General features: G+C 31.9%; 1 protein-coding gene across 4 annotated transcripts; it reads right to left on the bottom strand.

The window, feature by feature from the left end:
• Positions 1–227: 227 nt before the first annotated feature.
• LOC121122715 (uncharacterized) lies at positions 228–25698 on the bottom strand. 4 transcript variants are annotated; one of them, XM_040717740.2, is made up of 3 exons: positions 2590–2724; positions 2246–2516; positions 228–1887 (listed from the first exon to the last, which is right to left on the bottom strand). In XM_040717740.2, the coding sequence occupies exons 2-3, from the start codon at positions 2354–2356 to the stop codon at positions 655–657; spliced, it is 1344 nt and encodes a 447-aa protein (XP_040573674.1). In that variant the 5' UTR covers positions 2357–2516; positions 2590–2724; the 3' UTR covers positions 228–654. The 4 variants fall into 4 exon arrangements, with proteins under 4 accessions (XP_040573674.1, XP_071746464.1, XP_040573675.1 ...); XM_071890363.1 differs by lacking the exons at positions 2246–2516; positions 2590–2724 and adding an exon at positions 25675–25698; XM_040717741.2 differs by lacking the exon at positions 2246–2516 and having other exon boundaries at positions 2590–2726.

Here is a 25698-nt window from a genome sequence, read left to right as displayed (position 1 = left end):
TAACTAATCTCATCTAAAAGGGCACTAATACATTCTACTTATTGTGAACAAGCTACATTGAAATTAACAGTCGTCGAGTGATCATGAATTTAGTTTTATAAATAGTTTTGACTAGAAACCTTCTCTGATGTCAGATATTCAAGATATTTTTATGTTGTTGAAAAAATACGGGTATGTATGTAATTCTGCCATATGTAAATGATTCCAAAAGTATAACAATTTAAAGATCGTTTGGATGAAATGATGTTTTCATTGTCAAATATAAAATACATGGATTTGCTAAATATTTACGTAATTATTATAAATATATGTACAATATTTGAATAATAGATTCAATGAATGTATAATAATTGTGGAATTATTTATGTAGTTATTGAATGCAGAGGCCTTCAAAATAATTTTATAAAATAAGAAAGTATTGAGGGTATGTATATAGTGGCATACGCTATAAAGTATTCATAATTGATTTCTCTTCAAGAAGTAAATAATCGTGTAATTTTTAAAACTTATTCAAAGTTTTCAAAGCACCTTATGATATCAATGAAATGTAAGTAATTGCTTTAAAATGAAATATTGGGATGTATACTACAAAAAACAATTTGGTTACAAGTTCAAGTAAATAAAAATAGAACAAACGTTATCTTCAGCACTTTTTTAGGAAAGCCAATCCATCTTATCACCTTGAAAAACACCATTTCTCGGAATAGACTTAATAGCATCGTGGTTTGTCAAATAAGTCACATATAACTCTTTTTCTTGATCCTCTAGACCGACTAAAGAAGAACTTAAATACTGACTGGCAAACTTCAAATCGTTCAATTGATTTCGTTGTAAAGCAGACTCAATAGGATCTGAAGAATTAGTTAGGTTTTCAATTATCCTTTGAAAACACTCTTCTAGTTCTAGCTCTCTATTAGCAATCTCCAAGGCTATTTCCCACTTCTCATTTTCATCTGACACACATTTTTCTTCTAAAATACAATCTTCCTTAATTTTTTTTATTTCAATGTCCTTTTTAGAAGAGTCAAGATTCATATCATTGCCTCTCTCTGTGGAAAGGCTGACAAGTTCCTTAAAATATTTCGCAATTTTCTTTTTGCTAATGCAATTCGGATGGGATACAGAACAAACTTGAGAAAAATTTGAATTCAGCTCTGTAGTTGAAGAAGACTTAGTTAGATTAACTTTTAAGTCAAGGTCATGGAGTAGTTGAAAAATATATTCGTCACTTGATTTAGATGTCATAATTTTCGTAACATGTTCAAAAGATTTAAAAAAATCATCAAGCTCAGTTGAAGATAGATGTAGCATAAGTTGATTGAACTTGACCTCAGCGAATATCATTGCCTCCTTATCAGAAATTATTCTTGTATAATCACTCTGACTTTTAAATTCACATAGGTCAATTGCATCATTTATTTCTTTCAAAGATAGTTCATTCTGCTTGTAAAGCCGACGAGCTTTAGTCAATGAATCAATTTTGAATCTAGAAAGGATCATATTTATTGTGGGCCAATAAGAAACTTTATTTAGCCCATATTCTAGAATGGCTTCATCTTCTGTTACCTCTCCAGTAACCAAGCCTTGAATTGCATATTTTATTTCATAAGGAGAACAAGAACTCCTGGATTCACTCTTATATCTAGCATATTTGGTTGCCCAGCGTGAAACTTGTCTTCTATCGCAATTCTCAATCAAGGGGCTTCGATTCATTTCCTTCCGTTGTTCATTTATACTATATAGTTTTTTTATAGCTTTCTTTAATCTATATTGTGTAACTGAATATATCCTTGATGCCTCAGCAAAACTTAATTCTTCGAAATGGTATGCAAGAATTGCATCCCTAAAATCTTTTGCACACTCTCCCGTTACAGACTCCATTCTGAACTGAAATAATAAAATAAGTATTTAATTTTATGATTATGAATAATTTTCACCTAATTAATATAAATATTACATTGATAATATAAAGATATTAAAATAAGATTATTTAGTCCTAAATAATGATGGAGAAAAAAAAATATTTATCTCAACTTAAGAGCTCAAAAAACTCTCAAGAGATTTTTTTAATGCAACGACGATTAAGGCAAGCAAATCAAAATATCTTTATAGTATTCATTATAAAATGTCAATCTCATAATTAATTTAATACTTCTTATCTTTGTCATAAAATTGTGAAAATCAAGGACTACAACCTCTTTAGTTTTCCTTGATAAAATATATATCTATTATCTGTAAATATTACCTGGCCAGTCGACTTAAATGTATCTGGTGACGTCACTGGACTACAAAACTTAACATATGCATTAACTAAGTCTTCTGTATTAATGTCATCTTTCATTAAAAGCGTAGCCATACATTTGTTGCAAAATTTAGTAAAACTCAACAATTCATAATATCACTCTATTACAGCTTGTGTAAGTTGTTAAAAAATGATTTTGTAAGGTTGTTTCAAAAACTGATTCTAATGGTAGGGATTGTTATGTACAAAAATAAGAGCCTTAATCAACTGTATTCTATGAATAAAATAATAAATAAAGATATGATATTTGTACAATTAATGGATAATCCATCTAACTTTTTACTCACATTTCCCTTATAAACCGCTCGATGATGTATGTATCACTATGAATTAATGTATATATTTAAAATCAAGAATAGGAAATAGATCTAAGGATACAAACAAACAGCTGACAGTAATGTTTTTATAGCACGCCGTGAATGGAGGATTCAGATAAAAAAATATTTTACTAGCATTGATATTTAGCTAGATACTAAATTGTTAGAGTCGCAGTACAAATTAGAGTTTTCTTCGAAGTTACACCTCCCTCAAATAACTACAAAATGACTGGGAAGTGAAAACATGCAGTTCATACTCATTTTAATGCATAAATTGTGTAGTTACTTTTCTTCTTTTCGCAATGACCAAGGATGTGTTAGGGTGCTCTTGGAAAATATGTCTTAAAAACCATGAGGCTTATATGAATTAGACTTGATTCTGATATCCGTTTTGTAAAATATTTTCTACCCTTAAAACGATAATAAATAAATTTAATTATTATCTATTATTCAGACGAATGTATGTATAAATCATAAAGGAACAGTCGTGCTTAAATTAAATCTAACGGAAATTATCCCAAATATTCAAATTACTATTAAGAACATTTATTAAGTTGAAAGAATTAAAATAGTCATAAGCAAATCAGATAATATTAAGTGCTAATGGGTAGTGGTTCCCAAACAGTGTTTCATGAGACAAGTTCAAGTGTGCAATACGATTTATGAGAACCAAACATCATGTTCAATAGTTTATAATAATCAATATGATTGGTTTAAATATAATAAGTATGTCAACAAATATTTATTTGTCTTTTGGGTGCATTGGGCACAAAATTTTTGAGAACTACTGTCTTAGGTGACATGTAATTACAAGATATCGTACAATTTCCTCCAGTTAAGTCTGGTAATTAGTTTGAGGTTAAACACGGGGTTCTCAAGTTTTTTTAACTTGGGCTTGAGTGAGATTTTTAGATTTTACATAAATTTTTAAGATAAAAATATTAGAAAATCTTATTTCAGATGGGAAAATTATTTTACAGAAAAGTAAGACTTATCTTCCAAAGTAATTTCCATACAAGAAGGAGATGGAAGTGTCTCTGAGTGAACTGATGTCGGAGTCTTCATAGAGTGACCAGCTACATGAGAAGCAAACTTGTCAACCGAGAGCAGAGAACCACAGATACAGCATAGAAAAATATATTCCAGCTTATCTTGAGACATAACTTTAACCGTATTTTCTTGTAATCTTTAAAATTATTCTCTAACTCTGAAATTTTTTGATGTTATCTCATAAGATGCAGAAAACTGAAAAAGTAACCCAAATTTATATAAATGAACGAAAAATCGAGCGATTTTTTCGCTCTTTTAAATGGTAAACACGTTTCGCTAGTTATTCAAAACAATGAGTGAGCTCCCCCTTTCGCTCAAGAGTTTTGAGCGGTGCTCACTAATACTTTGGAAATTGCATATGTTGAAAATCGAATTACAAAAAATAATCAAAATTAATTAATTTTAAAATATTAATCCTTCCCTTAACGTCGACACTTATTAGTTCATATGTTATCTTTTTGAGAATTAAAATATGGTCCCTCTGCATCAATTATGCCCTCCCCCCAGGGCATACCTTATGTATTGAGGGGACTTATGCAAAATGGATGACACAGGGTTCAAATCCCAATCTACCAGAGAGGAGCCTTGAGTAAAATAAATATGCAGGGCTCATTTCTTTCTTTGCTTTGTGAAAATCTGATTCTGTAAAAATCTCTCTCATTATTCAATAGACAATTTTTTATAAATGAAATTTACAATGGCGTAAGGTCGGCCCCTCCTCCACAATATGTATACAGTATCTACACAAAATCGGATCTGACATAGATTGCTTAACCCTAATAAATAATTTCAAGTAATTGTAGTGTTTAAAATATACCGTTTCATTTTCATGGTCATTTATAAGCCACGGAGGTTATTTTCACATAATTATAACCTCACCCTCACCCATATACCCCCTCCCCAAAGACTAGCCTTGTCCCATGCTCCCTATGACGTCATTTATATTCATATTATTTATTCGATCAACACGCCGTTACCTTTATTGTATCATTCTGCATATACCTTTCCTCCAAAAGAAACAGAAAAAGACCCGAAATCCTTGATATTTGGTAAAAATGCTTTAATAGGTTGACCGAACAAAAATTTGGACTTCGGATCCCAATAACGAATTTTAGATTATCCTTAAAGAATGCAAACAGGTGTCAAATAAAAATAAAGACCATTCTATTATTGCACAAGAGGAAAATGAATTTCTCAAAAAGAGGCATATTTCAAAATATTTTCAGAAATAGTTTTATTGAACGATAATTTCAATCAGTAGACAAAAGCTAATTGAACTTCTTATCCTAACTCAACAAGCTATTAAATATTACGTTTCCATGGAGCTGTTTTTGCTATTATTACAAACGGTTTTTTTTATTATAAAGTGGGGGAAAAAAAGTAAAATAGTATAGAGAAATTTTAAAATATATTGAAAAAATAAAGAGTTAACATTGGATTCAAATCAGTCAATTGAATGTGTTTTTGATGACTGAACGAACTTAACAAATATCATTTTCTTTGGTACTAATGACAAAAGATATATTTTAAAGAAAAACCAAGAACATCTCACATTAACATTAGCACTGCCAAATGTAGAAAAAGTACTAATACCTGCCTCTAAGTAGTGATTAAAATACTCATAATTGATCAGGATGTTGTTGTACATTGAAAATTCTATTTTATAATATTTTTTATTATAACAATGCACATTAGTTATACTTATGAATCTGGCTACCATCAACTTCAATAATAGCATTCAACCGCTTCTGAAACCCTTTACACACATTGGCAAATTAGTCCTTCTTTATGATCCTCCACTGATGGTTAACAGAGGTCTTCAGGGCATCAATATTTGGGTGGCAGAATTTGCAGGCATTTTTTTCAATTTGTCAACAAATGGAGTAATCTAGTACATAGACTCATATCTTGGCTCTGAGAGGGCCAATGTTTCTTGGACCAGAAGTTCATGTTGCTATCCATCTATTCTTGTACAATACTAGCAAAATACTATTGAAATACGTACGTGACCTTTTTATGGTCTTGGTGATCTATGGGTCTACATTATCCTTCAACACCATCATGTAGTTGGGTGTGGGTAACCGGTATCCAGCAGGAAAACAAACTGGAGGCATTTTTTCTCAAGTTGATGCCACAGCCCCCAACATCATCACAGAGGCAGGATGTTTGGTCTTGGTGACTGTCCTTATGGTGTTCTCAGCATTGCCAAAGTATACCATCCGATCGATTTGCTCGATCATCGTTGATCGGGGCCAACGGTAAAGGTATTTTCATCCAAGATAAAAATTACCCGGCTGCTTTTGTGCTTCAGATCATCCAAGAATTGTTGACATCACTATAGACGGAGTTCTTTTTGACTTTCGAACAGGAATGACCTCTCGATTCTTCTAAGCGACCTTCTCACAGCCTTTTGGATGCCCTTGCCTACAGTAGACCGATGCACCTTCTTCTTCTTGGCGTACTCTGATGCCTTCATCGTTGGGTTGACCATAGAGGCCTCTATGATGTCTTCAGGCTTCATTTTGGTGGGTCTTCCACTCTTGGGGTTGTCCTTAAGATTGTTACCATCAGCTAAACGATTTTTGATCCGACAGACTGTAACCTAAATGACATTTTAACCCTATATAATGTCCGAAGTGGTCCTCCCGGCACGGATTGAATTGCCTATGATGGTTCTTCTTGCCTCCATTGCAACATATACAGAATGTTTGTTTACAACATGTACATCAATCAAAGTCTTAGAATCGAAGCTATTCAAAAATAATTGGAACTTTAAGATTGAATCAACAGCACTTATTCAAAACTGTATTTTTCGAAGGTCTCATTACTTTTTCTACGCCCGGTAAGAGGCTTTTATATTAGCCATCTTTCTCCAGGAGAAAATATACTAAATCCACGGCTAGATGTATATTTTCATTCAGCTGAAAATAAAATATATAAAACATAGCAAAATATTGGGCGAGAATCGGTTATTGTTCATCACTTTTAATTTGATAATAAATTCTATATAATCAATTTTATACCTATTGCATTCCAAAAATGGTAACTTCAGGAATGGTAGATGAAAATTGTCATAAAACGATTAAAAGTTATTTTGCATTCGAGATAGCTCACAACGACAAGACGTTTTCTTAAAACTTAATTCCGATCCTTAGAAGAGAGATGCATTTTCAAAAAAAAGTAAACAGTATAGCAATGAAACTTAAGGAGTTTTGTACGTTCCATGGTCACTATGAAGATGTCCTACTATCTTTACTTTTAAGCGCTGAGCAAGAACAAAGGAAATTCGCAATATCAAAAATTATAGAAACTAGAAATATAAATACAATCGGCAATATGAGTTTGACTAATCGCCCAATTAAAACATGGATTTTTTTAACGATATCTAGGATCGAAACAACACAACTGAGCCTCTTATCACGGCAGCATTTCTTCAAAGTCAACTTTGTCGTTTTTTCTCTTCATGGTTTCAATTTCCAAAAGATGATGCCATACACAATGTTTTTAGAGGTAAAATAAGTCACAAAAGCCTCATTTTAAGTTTATGGTAAGATGGTTGTGTAAGACTAAAATTGAAATCCTATGAATAAAAAAAGAAGCAATTATTCATTAATAACTCATTTTTGAATAATTATAAAATAAAAATATATGTCATATTCAACAAATCAACCCTACAAATAAAATGTCGTATTTTTAAGAATTTAAAACATATTTTTTGTAGTACAAAAAGATGAATAGGTATACTGGTGTTTCTTATTGGACATAAATTAAATCTGGAAATATATTTAATAATAATATATTATCCATTTGGTATCAAAAAACTGGATTTGATTAGAAAAAATGAAGAAACAAATCAAATATATGCACGTAATACGCAGTACCGAACGAGTATATGTATTACTTGCAACATCTTTAGAACTCAAATACTCATAAGGTGAGGCTAAAGCAATATTTGTCCAAAATTGTTAAAAGAAATTCCTGTATCGCGGTTCAACACGAGAATTTTAAAGGAAAAATATAAAAGTTCATTTTTCGATATTTTACAGATTTTCAAATAAAAACGTGTCCATGGAGGATCTTTTTTCGGACGATTGAAGGTTATTTTTCTGTTTAGATGAATAAAATGCAAAATAAAAAATATCCTACGATACTAAATTCCAAACGTGAGTTATTTCGGTAGTGTCTAATATATACAAACATGGATATTATATTTGTTAATAAGCGGGAGTGGCTTTTTGCAATTGGCAATCAATATAATACTACAAACCAGTAATAGAAGCTGACATAATTATTTTTTCGTTCTTGAGGAGAAAAAATATCATGATTATTAATCATAAATCATGTATAAATAAATATCTTTTAACTACAAACTTATTATTAAAATAAGTTTTAGAAAAGTATAAAGTGGTATTCTGATGAAGTTTGGGATAAAGTATTGACTATTAGTATTAAATCCTGTATCGCTGATAATAGTGGTAAAAGTGTATAAAGTTACGAAGATGATTCAAGGTTTTTGGCATGCCATCTTTGTAATTATGGAACTTTAGTCTTGAAGATGTTCAAAGTAGAACAACATAGTAAAACTCAAATTAAGGAAAGGGATTTGGTATTTTATACAAGTTGCATAATTAATTCCAATTCTGAACATGCCATTTTTTCTTATTTCCTGCATTGTTCCACTCCATATCGTGAATCATCCAAATTTTGTTAAGTTCATAGGAATTTACACTTCTCCATCACCAAGTTAATGAAATCTTGGACAAAACTATAGAAACTCGATAGCGATTCATGACTGCAGTATTGGTTGGTACTTTTTTCCTTATCTTATTAATTTGGAAGATGTAATGAAAGCTGACAATAAAACGACTACAGATGTTGCTTTAAAAAGTATCACCTACGTTTTTGTCTCCGATTTCAGAGGAGAACGAACTAAAACTATCAATCATGATAGCAAATTTTTGAAATGCAAAAACACTCCTATCGATAACTATGAATCTGAGAGAGTTTTCAGTGTGATGTCGGATATAAACGAAAAGGTTCCGTTTAGCGTAAAGTCATGTCGAGGATATTATGATAAATTACTATATAAATAAATAAAATAAAATAATATTAATTCTTTTTATATGTATTTTTATTTTAAACAAATTCTACTTTCTTCAATGGAAAAATGACTAATATTGGACTTGTAGGTACAATGAGAAATTTATTTGATTAAACAAAATTCAATAATTAGTTTGGAAATATATGCAATAAGCGTTTTATATGGAAATCCTTTTTTATTTTATTTTAAAATGCATAAAGGAAGATTATAAACTATCAAATTGACATAAGATCTATTTATTACTAATACAGTAAGACTTTCATTTATGTTTAATTCAAACTCTGGTAAATATGTAACATGAATATAAATTTAAAAAACGTGTTTAGAATTTTGTTGGTCTTGACGATGTCAATGAAGTTATTTTTGGTGTTTTTCATAATATTGAATCCGATTCTTGGGAATAACAATTTTGCAATTAATAAGAAATAATTTATGATATTTAACAATATTGCAATTAACCCTTAATGATATAAAAGAAAATTATTGTTATTAAAAACGTGTTGATAACATAGGATCCAATAGATAAACAGTAGTTTGTCGATCAATAGATTCAAATCTCTCCATGTTTTTGTGCAGAGCATTACATCGAAGTAATTCTTGCCTAAGTCCTTCCTATAAAAGGATTGGAATTTGTGTTTACTTCCATTCCAACTCTCTCAGAGCTGCTCACAGCTAATCTAATAAAACGTCTTGACAGCTAAGTTTCTCTCTTCCCAAAAATTCTTCAAATCGTCAGAGTTACCACGTTAATTTTCGGTTTCTTTTTTTAACATACCGGCATAAATGAATATATACGAAGGTCATTTGAAAAGTATCCGAGAGATGGCACTACTGGCGTGTATCAATGTAAATTTGAGTTAGTAGCATCTCTTGGAATAACCCAAACCAACTTTGAGCCAGATTGGTCGATTTTGTTCTGTTTGGCATTTGTTTTAATTGAGGAATCGGCCGAAAAGATTAAGGGGACGACTGCCTTTTGGGTTTGCAAAGATTATTCCTCATCAACTATAAGGAAAAAGGGTAAAACTATCATAGGTGTATATTAGAGTATGTCCAAAAGTTGATGGTGGTATTAAAAATATCCGTTTTATAGTTTAAAAAAAAAAAACTATTTTTGGTCGGAATAAAATGAAATTTGGCTGATACAATCATTAGGCAATATTGAATTTTTCTGATGCAATAATTTTTGATGATTGCATCATACGTCAGTATAAAAGGGCTCAGAAAACACCACAAGATGTTAGTTGAAATTCAATATCAGAAATGGTGAGAGAGCACTCTTTAGAGACCGGGCCAAGGCTGTTGGCATGATAGATGGTGGATCAAGCCAGAGATACATTGTTCAAAGGTTACAGATTCCTCTCAGGACCATTGAGAATTTGTGTAAGACAAGGAAGGATGGATAAACCCTTGTAAATCAGAAGGGTCGAGAAAGGAAGAAGAAAATTAGCAAAGTTCCAAAACTGGTGATTTTAAAATCTTTGTCCAAAGAGAGGCAATCATCGGGGAAAATTGAAGCAAGATTGACTTCAAAGGGCTATCCAATATCCAAGTCATCTGTCCACATCTACCTGAGGCACTCTTTGAATGTTTTGCTACACAAACCTCGTCTGCACCTCAACCTTTCAGAAAACTAAAGGAAGGCCCGGCTTCAATTCTGTCGTGAGTGGAAACACTGGACTGCAGATGAATGGAAATGTATCCTCTTCAGTGATGAATGTCTATTTGAACTATTTCATGCCCAAAATTCCCAAACAGATCGGGCTTGGGCAAGAGATAAGGCAGATGTGGAACACACTCCAATTGTGAAATTTCCTCTGAAAATTCAGATATGGGTAGCTATCAGCCGCCAGGCAGTGTCAGATCTTCATCTGATTCCACGAAACGAAGCTGTGACGGCCGAGTTCTACGTAACGGAGATCATCATCAAGTCTCTGGTCTCACCTTTGTCTCGTACTGAAGAAACTGGGCCTCAGTTGAAGAGGAAAATGTTGTCTGACACATCAAGAGCCATTTTCCAGCAGGATGGTGCCCTGCTCACCACTCCAAAAAGGCACAAAGGGCACAGCCAACTTGGACTCTTTCTGGGGCAAAGGCACATGTCCTGCCAAGAGCCCTGATTTGTCTCTCATTGAAAATTTGTGAGCCTTGGTCCAGAGGGAACTCAATGAAAGTGCGCCAGCAACTTCAAAGGATGAATTAAAAAAGACTGACAAAAGCTTGTGAAAAAATTTCTCCAGATACTTCGAATAATCTGTATGAAGGGATGCCAAAACGCATAAAAAAATGTATTAAGCTAAAGGTCGTCATATTGGGAAGTAAATAAAGTTTTTTGCCAAAAAAAATCCCTTGTTTAGGTTATTTCATGATTAAAAAAAAACACCATCAATTTTAGGACTTACTGAATTCATAACTATTGGACTGTTTGAAAACCGAGCTGCAAGAAAAATGCCTATCTTTGACCGAGAAAAAAAAGTCATTTTACATCACGACAATACACCAGCTCACACCTCTGTAGCTGTGGTTGCATAATTAATGAAAGTAAGGTTCCAATTCTAGATGACCTAAGCACTAGCAATCTCAAGCCCCTTCACTCTTCTGTCATCCATCACCATATCATGGATTTATCAATGATTTATGGAGTAGTAACCTCAACAAGGCGACCAGAATGTTCAGCATCACTTGTCCCCATGGGGTTACCCCAAATTTTTGGAAAACACTAATAAACTGTTCTAATCGAAGATGCAGAGTCCTCATAATGTTTATCAAGCTTCTTTTTTAGTATCCTGAGGAGTTTTGCTTTTCCTAAATTAATATTTAATCAACTGACAAAGTTATTTTTCTTCCATTTTTTGAAAATCACTCAACTTTTTCGATTAAAAATTATCCCAAACAGAAAAAAAATGATTTGATGTTAAACCCGTCCCTCTCCAACGAGCATAGGCATGGTTTTAGAGCGGATTCCCCCACTCCCTGCCCAAGTGACCAAGTCATTGTGAATACCGCTTATTTTACTACAAGCTGTAAATAGTTATATGGTCAATGACCAATGAACAGAACATCATCAAATTAACCATCCGTACAAAAGAGGTCAAGAGGGCATTCCTTTTTTATAAATAATATGGTTCTATATTATTATATATACGAAGAAAGTCAACACTTGAAACGTGCAGCTGAGTGGAACTTCCTTTCTTTAAAATATAATTTTAAGAATAATTAAGTATGTAGCAGAGAAAATCCTTTCGTTTTTAATATTATTCATTTAATAGCCGATAAAAAATAATATATTATTTTAAAAACTAAAGAATCTTGAGAGTTTCCAAGAACAACGTTCTTACATATTATTTTGTATTCCGGAGTAAATAAAAACTTTATTCCAAGTTTTTAGAAACATGAATTGTTTATTATTTGATTGTGGATGATGTTGTTAGTCCTCTTCTTGAAAAAGAGTCATTAGGCATAATAGTTAGAGACTCAAATACAATACATATAGTTTAGTATTTATAAGTCTTCTTATGAATATTTATTACATATACTTCTAGTTTTATATGGATGAAGGTCTCTTCATAGTTGAAACTAACAAGTTGAGATCGAACTGCAAAAATAAAACACGTACATTAGTCGTCATAAAAGACAAAAAACTGCTACGTGTACAATATAAATCATACTACGGTAGGTAGTTTCTAGAAGTAGTTGCTTTATTCATGGTCAGACACCGAACTCGTAGTCTTGCAGCCCGCTTCCCTGCGCATCTAGGAAATCTCCTAACACTTTAAAATACACCGTGGTTCTTAGATTGTACAGGTGAAGAATTGGGCCAAAATATAGCTTAAAATCTACCACTGCTGCGGTTCTAGGCACCAAGGAACCTTTGTAATATGCCTCTGCTCACAGGTTGTGCAGGTAAACTGCTTGGACTGAGGTAAGATGAATTTATTGGCCTCCTTGAGCATCTAGGAAATCTCCTAATATTTTAAAATACACTCTGACCTTCAGGTTGTAAAGGTATAGTACTTTGCCTAAAGGCAGTTTAAACTATACACCCCTTGCATTTATAAGCATCAAGAACCCATTATAATATGCTAAAATACACCCTGCCCTTGGGTAGTGGGTAGCTGGTTCCTGAGTTTCTAAAATACTTATAAGCTTATAAGTATGTTCTTTTCTGGGGTGCAGTTGAGCGACACACCAACAGATTATCCTGCAACACAAAATCTGAGCTTATAAGTATGTAGCATGAACTTGACCGCTCACTAATTCTGAATCATGGAACCGAAACTCATCATTTGGCTGTGAATGTAAGCAAATGGGCACTGAAAATAATAAATTTAATAATAGTTTCCCTAACTAAACTAGTATTTATAATATCAATGTCTCTGGAAATTATTTTCATGTAAGAGAGCTGAACAACTGTAGTAATTGAGAAATATGATTTTTTTCTGTCCTATGAAAGAGAGTTCTGGCTCTTTTGAGGTAGGATGTGGCTATGAAGATAATTAGGTATCTACCGGTATTTACATAGTTTTTCTTTTTCTTTTGGTTCTCTTTTACAGGATGAGTACTCAAAAATTAGAAAATTCTAAAGCCCTTTTCATTTAGTTTGTGACATTTTTATGACAAACTTTTCAAGTAAAAGCTAGTATTTCAACAATTTTGTACACTTTTTATTCAATATGTCCCCATCCATTCTGAATTATGGCTCCAATACAGGGACGATCAGAAGCACAGCTAGCTTTCATGAAGTCCGATGACAAGTTGTCCAACCCCTTTGTGATCACGGCCTTCCGGGCATTGACATTCGGGTCAGAAGTTTTGTTCGTCTTGCCTCCAAGACGCACCAAACAGCAAAGTCCATAGATTTTACGTTGATTGAAAACGAAGGATATAAGTCTGCTAGTCGGAAGGAAACCATGTTCTCCCTGCAGAAATGCTGCACCTCCTTGGAAGGATGTGTCGGGTGCCGTCTGTGGTAAACAATCAGTTTTCCATGGGGAACATGTTCTTCAACAATGGCAAGACATGGTACCTTGTAGTAGACGTCTGTGTTGACTTTCTCGTTGGCATTGAAGAAGTAGGGACGCACCTACCTGCCGTCAGACGCCATCATGCCAAGGACCATGAACTGACCTGGATGTTGGATCCTGAAGGTAATTTCTCTAGTTCATAAAAGTGTCCAACTTGGGCACAGAGGACATCGCACAGTCTCTGCCGTTTTGCTTGTTTCTCGAACATTTTTGATTGCATAGAAACAAAACAAACATGCAATTGTAGCTTTTTTGGTAGCTCTTTCGAATGGCGCTAATTAAAAAACTGTCATAATTTTAGAACTGGGGGTAGACGGCCTTGAAGAGGATTCTAATTTTTGAGACTTAACATTGTATATACGGTGTGTCACAGCAAAACGCAACCTTTTAGAGTAGGGTACGAAAAATTGATATCATCAAGATCAACATAGTTTTGAAGGAGTGGGCTATATATTAATTAAAAGAAAAATAATAATAAATTTATTTCTCGAAAGTCAAAAGGACCTTGAGCCTGGCCCTAAAGGCTGAGTACAACTTGACGTCCTGAACCTCGAACATGACCTCCCACTACCTCTTGGTATGAGGTCTTTATCTCGTCAAGGCTGGGAGGGAGCACGGCATAGGCCCTACTTTTGACACAGCCCAGATATCATAGTCAAGAGGATTCATGTCGGACAAGGAGAGAGGCAACAATTCGTGTTTCAAGAAATCAGAAAAATTATCCTCAAACCATTGCTGTGTGATCCTGGTCTTGTGCCCCGAGGTTGAGTCATGCTGGTAGAAATAGTTTCCCTCTAGGTAGATGGACTCCACCCAAGGCAAGAGCTACTCCTTGAAGACGTCCTTGTACTTCTTGGCACTGATTTTCAGGTCTTTCAGGAACTTATACGGAGGAATCCTCTTCCTGTCTGATATCTGGGAACTTAGTCTATTTTACAGGTGGAACCTCATCAACCGCATAGGTGAGGTAGCGGTTGTTCGTAGAGTTTCTCAACGAGTCCAGGGTACAGTTTTTCTTGTCTTGTTGCTGTTACTAAGCCTAAAAATTAATAACGTTTAGTAAAATGATTTAAATTGCTATTTTATCTGCAATGTGCTACATGGTAGCCTTTATTGGTAAAATTGATTTGGCGAAGCAGAAAATGAACTTTCCTAGTTTCCCTACTTTTCATCCACAATTTTCCAGGATGATAACATTTTTGCCTAACCTCAACATTTAAATCTCCTTCATCTGTATTTAAAAGCAGCTTTGGTGTACTCTTTGACTATGAATGTTCCATCCATTTGATGAAACTAAAGATGCATATGTTATGTTACAAGAACAACTTATCGGAATACACTATCTCGAAGAACTTAAGGTGCAGTTCATATAGGAATATTACAAGTTTTGGCTTCAAAAAAAAAAAAAAAAAAAAAATCCTTGTCACGTATTCTACTTTATGGGCTATTGAAAAAATGTTACTGATAGCTTTTTCATCTTCGTGCCTCGTGGAGATGGCTTTAGACCTATTATCAATTTTTTGATGAAAAAACGAAATTGATTACAATTCATTGAACTCGGAGACTTGAAATTATAAATGAATAATTGGAAGCCCAATGCTTACATAATTGTTATTTTAATATCAAACTTACTCTTTCCATTAAAGCAGTATTTTCATTAATTGTATGTACTAGGTAATAATCTTCCTTTTTTTCCGTTCCAATCTTTCTATATCCTTGGATTTTGTGTTTTTGGAAATGTTGGTTTCTTTTCAAAACTGTAAAATGTAAAACCAAGGAAATGGGAGGGGGTAGGAGGGTGCAATTGTCCATTTTATATTAATCAAAAAATGTTCAGGCAATCACTTTGGGTGTAATGTTTTAAAAAACCAGATATGAAATTAATGTTTAAAAAAAATGAAAGACACCATCAAAGAAATGTCTTTTATAAAACGTCATGACGTGTGCTTTTTCTTTTTCCTTTTACATAATACAGGGAGGAAATTGTGTAAAATATTTATTGCGTAGTTTTGGTTTCGCCACTTGGTTCATAGCTTTGATTAACATTAATACTTCCAAAGTTGTGATGACAGTGGCAAACTAATCCCAACTGATTTTGGGCATTTTTTGTTTCTTTTTCGAGGAAAGGTTGTGTGATACAAGTAAGATTTTGAAGCGATTTAACTATAAAACAGGAGTATGACTATACCCCCTGGATGATTACCCCCCTGTTACCCGGGGGCGAGACCACCCGTCCTTTTAACTGTTAGCATTTCACTTCCCAAGCCATATGCACCCCATCCTTTTTTATCATTATTATTGAAAAGTACAGCTGGTGAACGATAGAGGGCTAAAGTCATAAATGAATGCTATGGTTGTTAGCAGCGGTGTTTGGGCAATGTTACTTTCTTATATTAAGGCGAATTTTATGTCTGGAAACCTTGAGTCTTGGGGTATCACTTTTCTATTAAGGCCTAAGGTTATGGGGACCAATTAAATCTTCACTACTTCTTTATAAAAAGTGAGATATTATATGAGCTTTATCTAAATATTTGGGTAGGTCTTAAGATAGCCTACAATCTGCCTGTTACAGTTGTTTCCACAGAGACGAGCTTTTCCATGTTTAAATAGATTACAAGAAGAAGAAATTTATTTTAGTAGCAAAATATTGCTTCTAGAATGAATTGGCTAGAAGGCTTTCCAGATCCCAGATAAAAAAATAATAAAGTTTTAATAAATTGGCGTGACAAGGGATGACGTCAAGATAATTCCGATACATCCCTAATACCTACGTCATTAAGTTAAATTAATTATTACGTCTTTATGGTTGTCAAAAGATTACATGTTTGGTTGTATGGATGTTATCTGTTATGATAGGGGGTAGAATGTTGGGGGCGGGGTAAAGGGTTTGGAGAGTGAAATCCTTGGGGATAAAAGGAAGGGGGATAGGGTACTCGGTCGGCGGTAAACTGATAGGGGGTACACTGTCATATTTTGATCCGTATCAATTTGAAAAATGCAACAATATCTCCCTGACTCCTTCTATGTCAGGTACAATCTAACAATTGAGTGTGAATGCATTGGACATTATTATTCTAAAAATTAATTTTAAGCAAAAGTGCGTATATATAATTTTAGATACATTATGTAGTTATATGACTGTTTAAAAACAACAACAAATAAATGAATGTACGTATTTTAAATGAAAAATGCTATCATCTTGCAACTTCATTTCATAATCTTATATGTGGGTTAGGGTGAAGCTGTTTGCCAGCAAATTTAAGCCAATAATAATGCGTGAGTCTTTTATCTGTCATGTGAGAGTTGAAATTTTCGAATAGTTGTAAACAGATTTATAGAAAAAAAATTTAAAATCCGCTTCAAAAATAGTGTTTATGTGAAGTAAAAAAGAAAGACATATCTGATATGTCTAGATAAAATCAATCTAGAACAACAATTAAGAACAGGAAAAATAAAAATTATTTAATTGACTTTTTTCGGTCAATAGGACATGAACAAACTAAAAAAATATATTATCCATAAGGTGTCCACAGGAGGTAGGCTGGAGTGACTGTAGCCCCCCACCCAAAAAAATAAAGGAATTTTATACAAATTTTTCACAGCATTTTCTTTGTCAGGAACATAAACCTAAATTAAATAATGTTATCATTCGGAGAGTTATATTATTTTGCCACAAGACTCTCTACTGCCTTGTTTACCAACTTACATAAGTAAACACGCTGATGTCCTATAAAGGTTTCATATGATTATTTATCGGATAGGTTTTGATAAATAAGTATATTAAATATATTATGGAGCCTTCATTTGATACCTGAAATACTATGTTTCAATCTTTAAGTGCAATTTGCGGAGTCTCAGAATGATTTATTAAAATAATTTATGAACGGAAATGTAAGATAATTAAATTAAGAATAAACATGTGATTTTAGAGATAAACTGACCCAGTTTGCTTTTGTGGTGATGGGCAACATATTATGTAAATACTGAGTATAAGTTGCGATGTCCGTACAAGTTGCAACCTGTATAAGTAAATTGTAAAAGTTTAAATTTCTTCGTTTTAAAAAGCGTTATTTAATTTCATGGGCGTCCACATGGGATGTGCTGGAGGGGCTACCATCTCCTTCTTTTCACTATATAAAGATAATTTGAAATTTTTTCCCAAAAAATTAAAAAAAAATTTTTTTTTAAATTTAATTTTTCAAAAAATTTAAATTTTTCAAATATTTTTTCCAATTTTTTTTCAAATATTTTTCCATTTTTTTTTTTTTTAAAAATTTAATTTTTCAAATATTTTTCCCAAATTTTTTTCAAATTATTTTCCCAAAATAAATAAAAAATGGATGCTTGACATTGATTCAAATTACTAACTATTAAGTTTATATTTTGATGTATTAAAATTACATGGTTATTATGTATTTATAATTTGGAATTTATAATGTGTGACATAATACATATTTTTCAGTTTTTTATTAAAATGTCAAAAAGGAAACTATAAAAAACCGATCATCCATAGAATACTCAATTATTGCAGTTTCCTCATTTCAAGTACTGTAAATCCATCATTCTAAGTTATGCATCTCATTTCTTGGATGCAGCTTGTATAATTTTCAAAAAACAAGTTTAAACTTGTTTTAACAAAGGTGGGAATCAGCTTCACCCTAATGTAGGTATGTTATTAATCACATACCTAGTGCTCACCTTTATTATGAAAATAGGGCTTATGTTTTCATGTTTGATTGCCCATAGAAAATTACCCCTTTAAATTTTATTTGAAATCATTGTATATGTACAAGGGTATGCCATGAACCGGATTCATATTTGATGAAAATAATTAAATTAAAACTTTCTATTTACATATACCTACATGGTTAAAAATATGTTCTATATTTTTGATGATGGTAGCTGAGGAATTTGTTGTTTCTCACTCAGATGAGAGTCTTACATGATAGACTTCGTTTTTAGAGATAAATTGTTAAGGCATGTGCGATTCCAGATTTGGCAAAAAATGTTATTTTGTAAAAAACGAGCGCAAGGTAGCAGCGAGACATATGGGAGTCCAGGATTAAGTCCTTCGTAATTATCAGCTGCCTGTTATATGATTTTTGGTAGAGAAAATGAATAACTGCTATAAAGAGGAAAACCTTCTACGTTTAAAATAGTATTTATGCAATTAAAATGTTATAAGTATATTTTTCTTTACTTTTCATTTTTAAATTAAAATACAGCAAAGATAGGCGAGAATACTTACTTCAGGGGGACAAGTTAACACCATGACGACCTATTAATTAATCAACAAAGAAATAGAAAGAGCAAGTGCATCAACCGTTTTTCTTTTTCTAAACTAAGTTGTTTATTTCAAAAATGACATTCTTAGATATGGACAATGTGGACAACCGCCCAGACACGAATTTGTTGGAAACTGCATGAGCTGCTGCTGTTGCTTCAAAAAAAGAGTAATTGTTTGCATTCATTTCCTCTGGATTGGGTCATTTACACCTCAAGTTAAATATTTTCCAGCAGGTCTACAATAAAGTACTTCTCCTATGAAGCATTTGATGAGTTCATGACTAATGCTCTCAAAAACTGGAGCTGCAATTGTAAAGTCTGCAACATTGGCCATTTTAGAAAGATTTTCCATATTGGGAAAGGTGGGAGATAAGTATGGAATACTGATACATTTCCAAATTATCACATATGAGGAGCTGCTAGAACAATGTGTGACCTGTAGTGCTACACTAATTGACTGCTGACTTGGATGGCAGAGAGCATGCGCAGAAGATGAAAAGCTTACATGGATTACCATCAAATACCATGTCCTTGCTGAAGTTGCTGACATTTATTCAAGAAAAGGAGCTTTCGGATATGTTTCCTAATTTGTAGAATGCTCTCAGAATTGGTCTTCCAGGCACCATTGCACAGCTAAAGCTCATTAAGACTTACCTTAATTCATCCATGTCACAAGAACACCTTAATGGTCTGGTGATAATCAGTCATTACTATCAATCACACAGTTCTTGAGCAGATCTCATACAATAATATAATCATTAATCAATTATTACTTTCCATCGACGTACTATAGAATAAAAATTTGTATGTCTGTCGACGCCTAATAACTCCGGGCAATGACATGTACTATCGCTAGTTACGCAATAACTGTTCAGATTTTTCACTGCTTAACAAAAGTCAATTCTATTTGTATTCACATCTAATGCTGAGTTACATCTTGTTCCATTCGCTGAATAACAAAATCATTGCTTTGATGATGCCACGTGCTCCTCTCCCCAACACAATAAATTTGTGTATTAATAAAAGTCATGGATTCATTACTCAAATAACTCAGATGAAGTCATTATTGAGAAATATTTTTTATACCTCTCACAAAAGAACAACTAATCTAAATCTTAAATTGTATAATGAAACATACGAGTAGGTTAAATCTAAGATCATACACATATTCTTCGGATCATTAACTTTTATAGGTTCTGATATAATTTATTAGTCAAAATTAATTAGGGGAAGATTCAAATCGGTGAGTTGCTATTTAATTTATTACTTTATACATACAATGGACTGGTACGAAAAATGTTTGAATAAAAAATAAAAGATGAAAAGTGCATTGGAGTATTGCTGAAGCATATTTTGTTATTGAAACATATTCATTTATTTATTTTGTTATAAGTATTTCATGTTTACAAGTACCTACAAGTACATACCATTGCTCCACGAAACAAGTTACACAACAACTATTGATTGAAATATTGACCAAGTGATCAATATTTGTACAAAATAGGGATCTCTTAAGTATCTTTATCTTAGTAACACTTCTAAAGTCCGCTGGAGGCGTTGATTACACTTGAAAAACTACTCTAAAATTAGCTACGCAGTACTCCATGAGTTGACCTTTTTAACTAAATTAACAAAATAAATTCTGCAAAGGGAAGAAAAAGTTACATACGTCATATAAGGAAAGGATGCAGCGACATCATAGTAAAAGTGGGACAATTGGAAAAATTATCATCGTATTGTTTCTTTCTATATGTTATATTATAAAATTAAACTTTACATTAAGTATGTTTTTTTTTAGTTAGAGTAGGACCCTGAAGAGTTTTTTGAGATTAAATTTTTTAAATCTATAATGTGGATCAGTGATCCATCATATATAAATCTTATATCTTGATCTACTGTAATATATTAAAAATTATATATTCAACCTAATAAAAAGTCTAGTTATTTAATCATCAAAAAAAAAAAAAAAATTAGTAAATTTTTTTTAACTTATAACATAAATTTAGGATTTTTGGATATTTAGTGCATCTAAGTAAATCTTATTTGCAATAATTGAGCCAAAAACAAAAAGTGTTACAACTGTCCCGGACCTCAACCTACTTTATAAGGAGAGGGGTTTATAGAAATGTACACCAAATGCAAATATAGGATGAGAGGGAAAAAAAAAAAATTAACAACTTGCATACATACTTTGAACACAGCCCATTATCGGAAGACCACACTTGCTATATGTCTAGCACTTCTCAAATAACGGTATGCTTTCCACTGGTTTTATGAAAATTTTCTCTAGCTAACAGAGTACCTATAAAATTAGCATTGTCAATTTGGAGAATTTGACTTTTTGAAGATGATGAGGATATTAAGTGGATAAAAGATGTCCACTATATCTGGGTTTGACGCCACTTTAGTCATTGATTACTAAACATCTGGATAGACAGGAGCCACACAACCTCATTATCAGAACTTAAAAAAAAAAATTCTTACATGAATTAATTCCTGTTAAAAAGTGATTAATCATGAACACATAGATAGGGACTGATCGTTTATTGAAGACCCTCATTTGTTATCTACGTAATCAATCATGGAATTGTGGATGGTCTGGTGAAAGATTCTGTTGGAAAATTTCATTTTTTGCTGGTATAACTTGAAAGAGTCCTCCAAAAGTAATGATCAAGTATGATTCAATTCTGTCCAAGAAAGAGATAATTTTTTATACAAGATTTACTTTTATTCCTTCCAGATCTAACTTTTAATTGTAGATCGCCTTTATTAGTGAGAATGGAGGAAGGACCTCTTATTAAACCATATCGAAGGAATAAATTTTGAAATAATATCCGTAATATAGTTATGAAATTGTCAGTTCCTTCGTAGTGTATCATATTTCTTTTGTATTGGAGAAGGGCATCTCTTGATGAACTTGTTTTCATCTATAGATGACTTCACATTAAGTAATTCTTGTCTTACCTCTTGTCTTTAGATTTGATCTCCCTTTTTGAACTCATTAAAAGTGTTGAGAATAGTGTTTCTGATTTGATTTCCAAGATGAGTATATGTCTGTGGTTCATTTTTGTATAATTTATTATCAAGGATACCAAGGATATATATGATATATATCTGCTTTAATATGTACCTTTAACTTCAGTAATTTTAAACTTATATTATGGATACAAAACTTAAGTGTGGATTATTCAACATGTTAAGGATCAATTAGTCCCTATTTTACCTATTTTAACGCCACAAATCTTTATTATCGCCACTATTCAAACTGAAGACACGGCATCCCATCAAGTTGGGTTGATATTCATTTTATTTCAAATTGATTCTGATAATTTATTGTGACAACAAGTTCAACTCTTATTTCCGGATGATTATGTATATATGAATTATATTCAGATATTAATGCTATGAATCTTTAATTGGAATAACTCATGACTACATTGATCACTCGATGTAGAGAAATTCAACTATAAAGAAACAAACAAATTTACTTCTTGGTCAGTTCTATAATAATTATTTTTATTCAAAAACCCAATTATGTATTCCTCAGAATCAAATTATATTTTATCATAAGAAATCAATTGAGGTAGACTGGAAATGGTTTCATTGAAACTGTTTATTCTAATTTGGTTCTGCAACGTCCTCATACTTAGCCTTAGCAAAATTAAAAGTTTGCTACAAGTATTTATTCTCTCTGCAACCACCAATGACTTATTTCATTGATAAAATTTCTTATTTGCAGTATTCTACATTTGATATTTCAAGTCTCCTTGAATTATTACACTAAATCCAATAACTGGGGAGCCTTAAATGAATGAAAACTAGTTATCAATCATTAATTAAATAAAAATATAGTTATTTAATCAAAGTAATAATTAATTATTTTCTCAAAAACAGAGCTATAAATTCACTAATTTTGTGTGTTGTGCAAAATACCTTAATCTGATTTTGTTATATAGAGAAGTTGAACTTCATCTTCCATTCAATCTATTATTATATTTGTAGGCACACAAATTGCACCCTAAATTCTATTTCACCTTTTTTCCCTTTACGATTCAAATCAGCCATTTACATTATACTGGTCCTTTGTTTAAATGTCACTTTTATTTTATTCCTAAAGATGGTAAAGCACTTTTTCTTAAGATATGCCTTTGTAGTTCTCCATTTTTCCATTTAGTTTCTGTTTCAATTTCTTCATGTTTAAAATGAAGGTAAAAACAACTCTTTTGAGAGCTATCAACGGATTTACTATCTATATAAACAATAACAATTTTATATAAACACTCATCAAATATCACTAAAATAAATATATAGTATTTTTTATCAGATATCTAAGTTATTAGTATAGCTGATTTCCATTTTTTAGATTTCCATGTTTGATATTGGAACTTTATGTAAGGAAGTTCTTATTTTATTATCATTGAACTTTCAATTAGTTGTTTTACCAGCGTGGCAAGAAGGAACCACACCATTTGAAGGCATATTTCACGCATAGGAAGAATCATCAATTTCTATGCAAAATAATATTTATTTATAACTAATTGACGATAAAAGAATATATTTATATAAGTTATTGAAACAAAACAGAAATACTTCTAATAGAGAGGTTTTTGATTTTAAAAGCAAATAGTTTATCCAGATTTTAAGTATACCGTTTTTTAGCTAAGTGAATTTTTATATGATTATTTTATGTGATTATTATAGGAGGGTTATACTGGGAGGATAAAATGAACAACTGTTATAAAGAGGAGAACCTTCTACATTTAAATTATCATTCGTTGAGGGAAAATATTATAGTTATATTTAATTTCATATATATTTATTTTATTATGCATTTGTAAAAAAATTTACAACAAAGATAGGCAATAAGTCTATCTTTTAGAAGTCATGTTAATACACACAAGACTTATTAAATAATTAAAAAAAAAAAGACGAAAGAACACACGGATCAACTCTTTTCCATTTCTAGTAGGTTAAGACAGTTTTTTCTTAATAAAAATCCCTTCTTTAACATAGGGTCAACTTGCCGTTTAATGGTTGATAAACATTTAATATGACCCCACTGGAGCGATTTAGCAGAGGTTATTATCGTTCTACTATCCACAGAATAAGGACGAGGGGAAACATTTAGTATCCTGATCCTGATGATGACCAGTAATTAAATGAAATTAGTATTTTCATCATGCTTCATTTTCTTTCCGTGTATGAATGTACTTGTAGGTACATACATAATACCTACGACAATATAAAAAAACTTTCATTTTTGTCGTCTCTCTCCCTTATGGACATTAGACATTAAACGATTACAAAATGAGTAAGGTCTGTACGTGAAGTTATTTTTATGAGGATTTTAACCTAATTTTATTTTTTTACAAAAAAATAAAAAATCTAATTTATGATCCATTAATTGCTTGTGTTGTTTCGATTGAGATTAGTTACTCTATAAAGTACACATTTTAATAGGTTAGTATGACACTTGCATATTATAAGTAGATAAATACACATTTAATGAAGAGTGCTTAGACACAAATATGTAGATGTCAAGTAGGAATACTAATAGAAATAACAATAATATGTCTGCTTTGTCAATATATTCAAATATTTTGAATGCAGGCATTAATGTCAAAGTATGGAGATATATCTACACATAAAATGTATCTAAAATAAAGGTGTGACGTCAATAGGGGATGAGCAAACTCAAAAATAAAATTACCTGCAAGGTGGTATTACAGTCTGTTGTCACATTGATCTTCCCTCTGTTCACAGTTACTCACCAAAGTTTCGGAAATTTCAGATGGGCAGTTGGTATGTAACAGTCGTTTGAGTGAGTTGATGTTATTATTTTATTTGTACAAATGCAGTAAGAAATAAATGAAGGAGGATGGATCGAGTAAAAAATTAACATTAACGAACATTTTAGCTTATAATTATCCCTCTCCTAAAAAACCTACTTTTATATATACACATATCACAAATAAAAACAAAACTAAATACAATCCGTTAATAAACAGAATTCGGAAGACACACCCAAGTATATGACAAGAACAGAAACAAGAGCAACTTGAAAAAAAAAAAAAAATACATTAAGTAATTCACCATTTAAATTACCAGGAGTCTACATAGTAAGACTTTTTTTTAATTTTAGCTTTGTAACACCTTAGTTTTTATTTTTCAACATACTCTCCTTGTACCTCTACACACTTCTTTAGAAACTTAAAAGAATATATATTGGCCTTTTTTCAAAATAGTTTCCATATTTAATTAAATGACTTTTTTTATAGAATAGGCCAAGAATTTTTATGGATTTTTTTCAAAAATTGTGTGAATATTTCATTTTTCTTAGACAAAAGCATTTATTTTTGAAATGACTTTCCATCCTTTTTTTTTTGTATGGTATTTTTATAAAAAATATTTCTTTGTGTATATATTTTTTTTACAAAGTGATTTCAGATCAGTGCTTGGTCAAAGTGCTCTCAGTGCCCCCCCCCCTAAACCATAGGATAAGTATTCGTATCTACTGTTACTTCAATGATTTTGAATCTGTAATGATTGAAGTGTGGTTATTTATACTAAAGTAAATACAATAAATTTACATACCTTGTACATACTTCAAAGAAAATT

This window comes from Lepeophtheirus salmonis, chromosome 8, assembly GCF_016086655.4.
Source record: "Lepeophtheirus salmonis chromosome 8, UVic_Lsal_1.4, whole genome shotgun sequence".
NCBI classification, from domain to species: Eukaryota; Metazoa; Arthropoda; class Copepoda; order Siphonostomatoida; family Caligidae; genus Lepeophtheirus; species Lepeophtheirus salmonis.
Note: the sequence above shows the minus strand (reverse complement) of the source record. Positions and strands in the feature narration are given on the sequence as shown.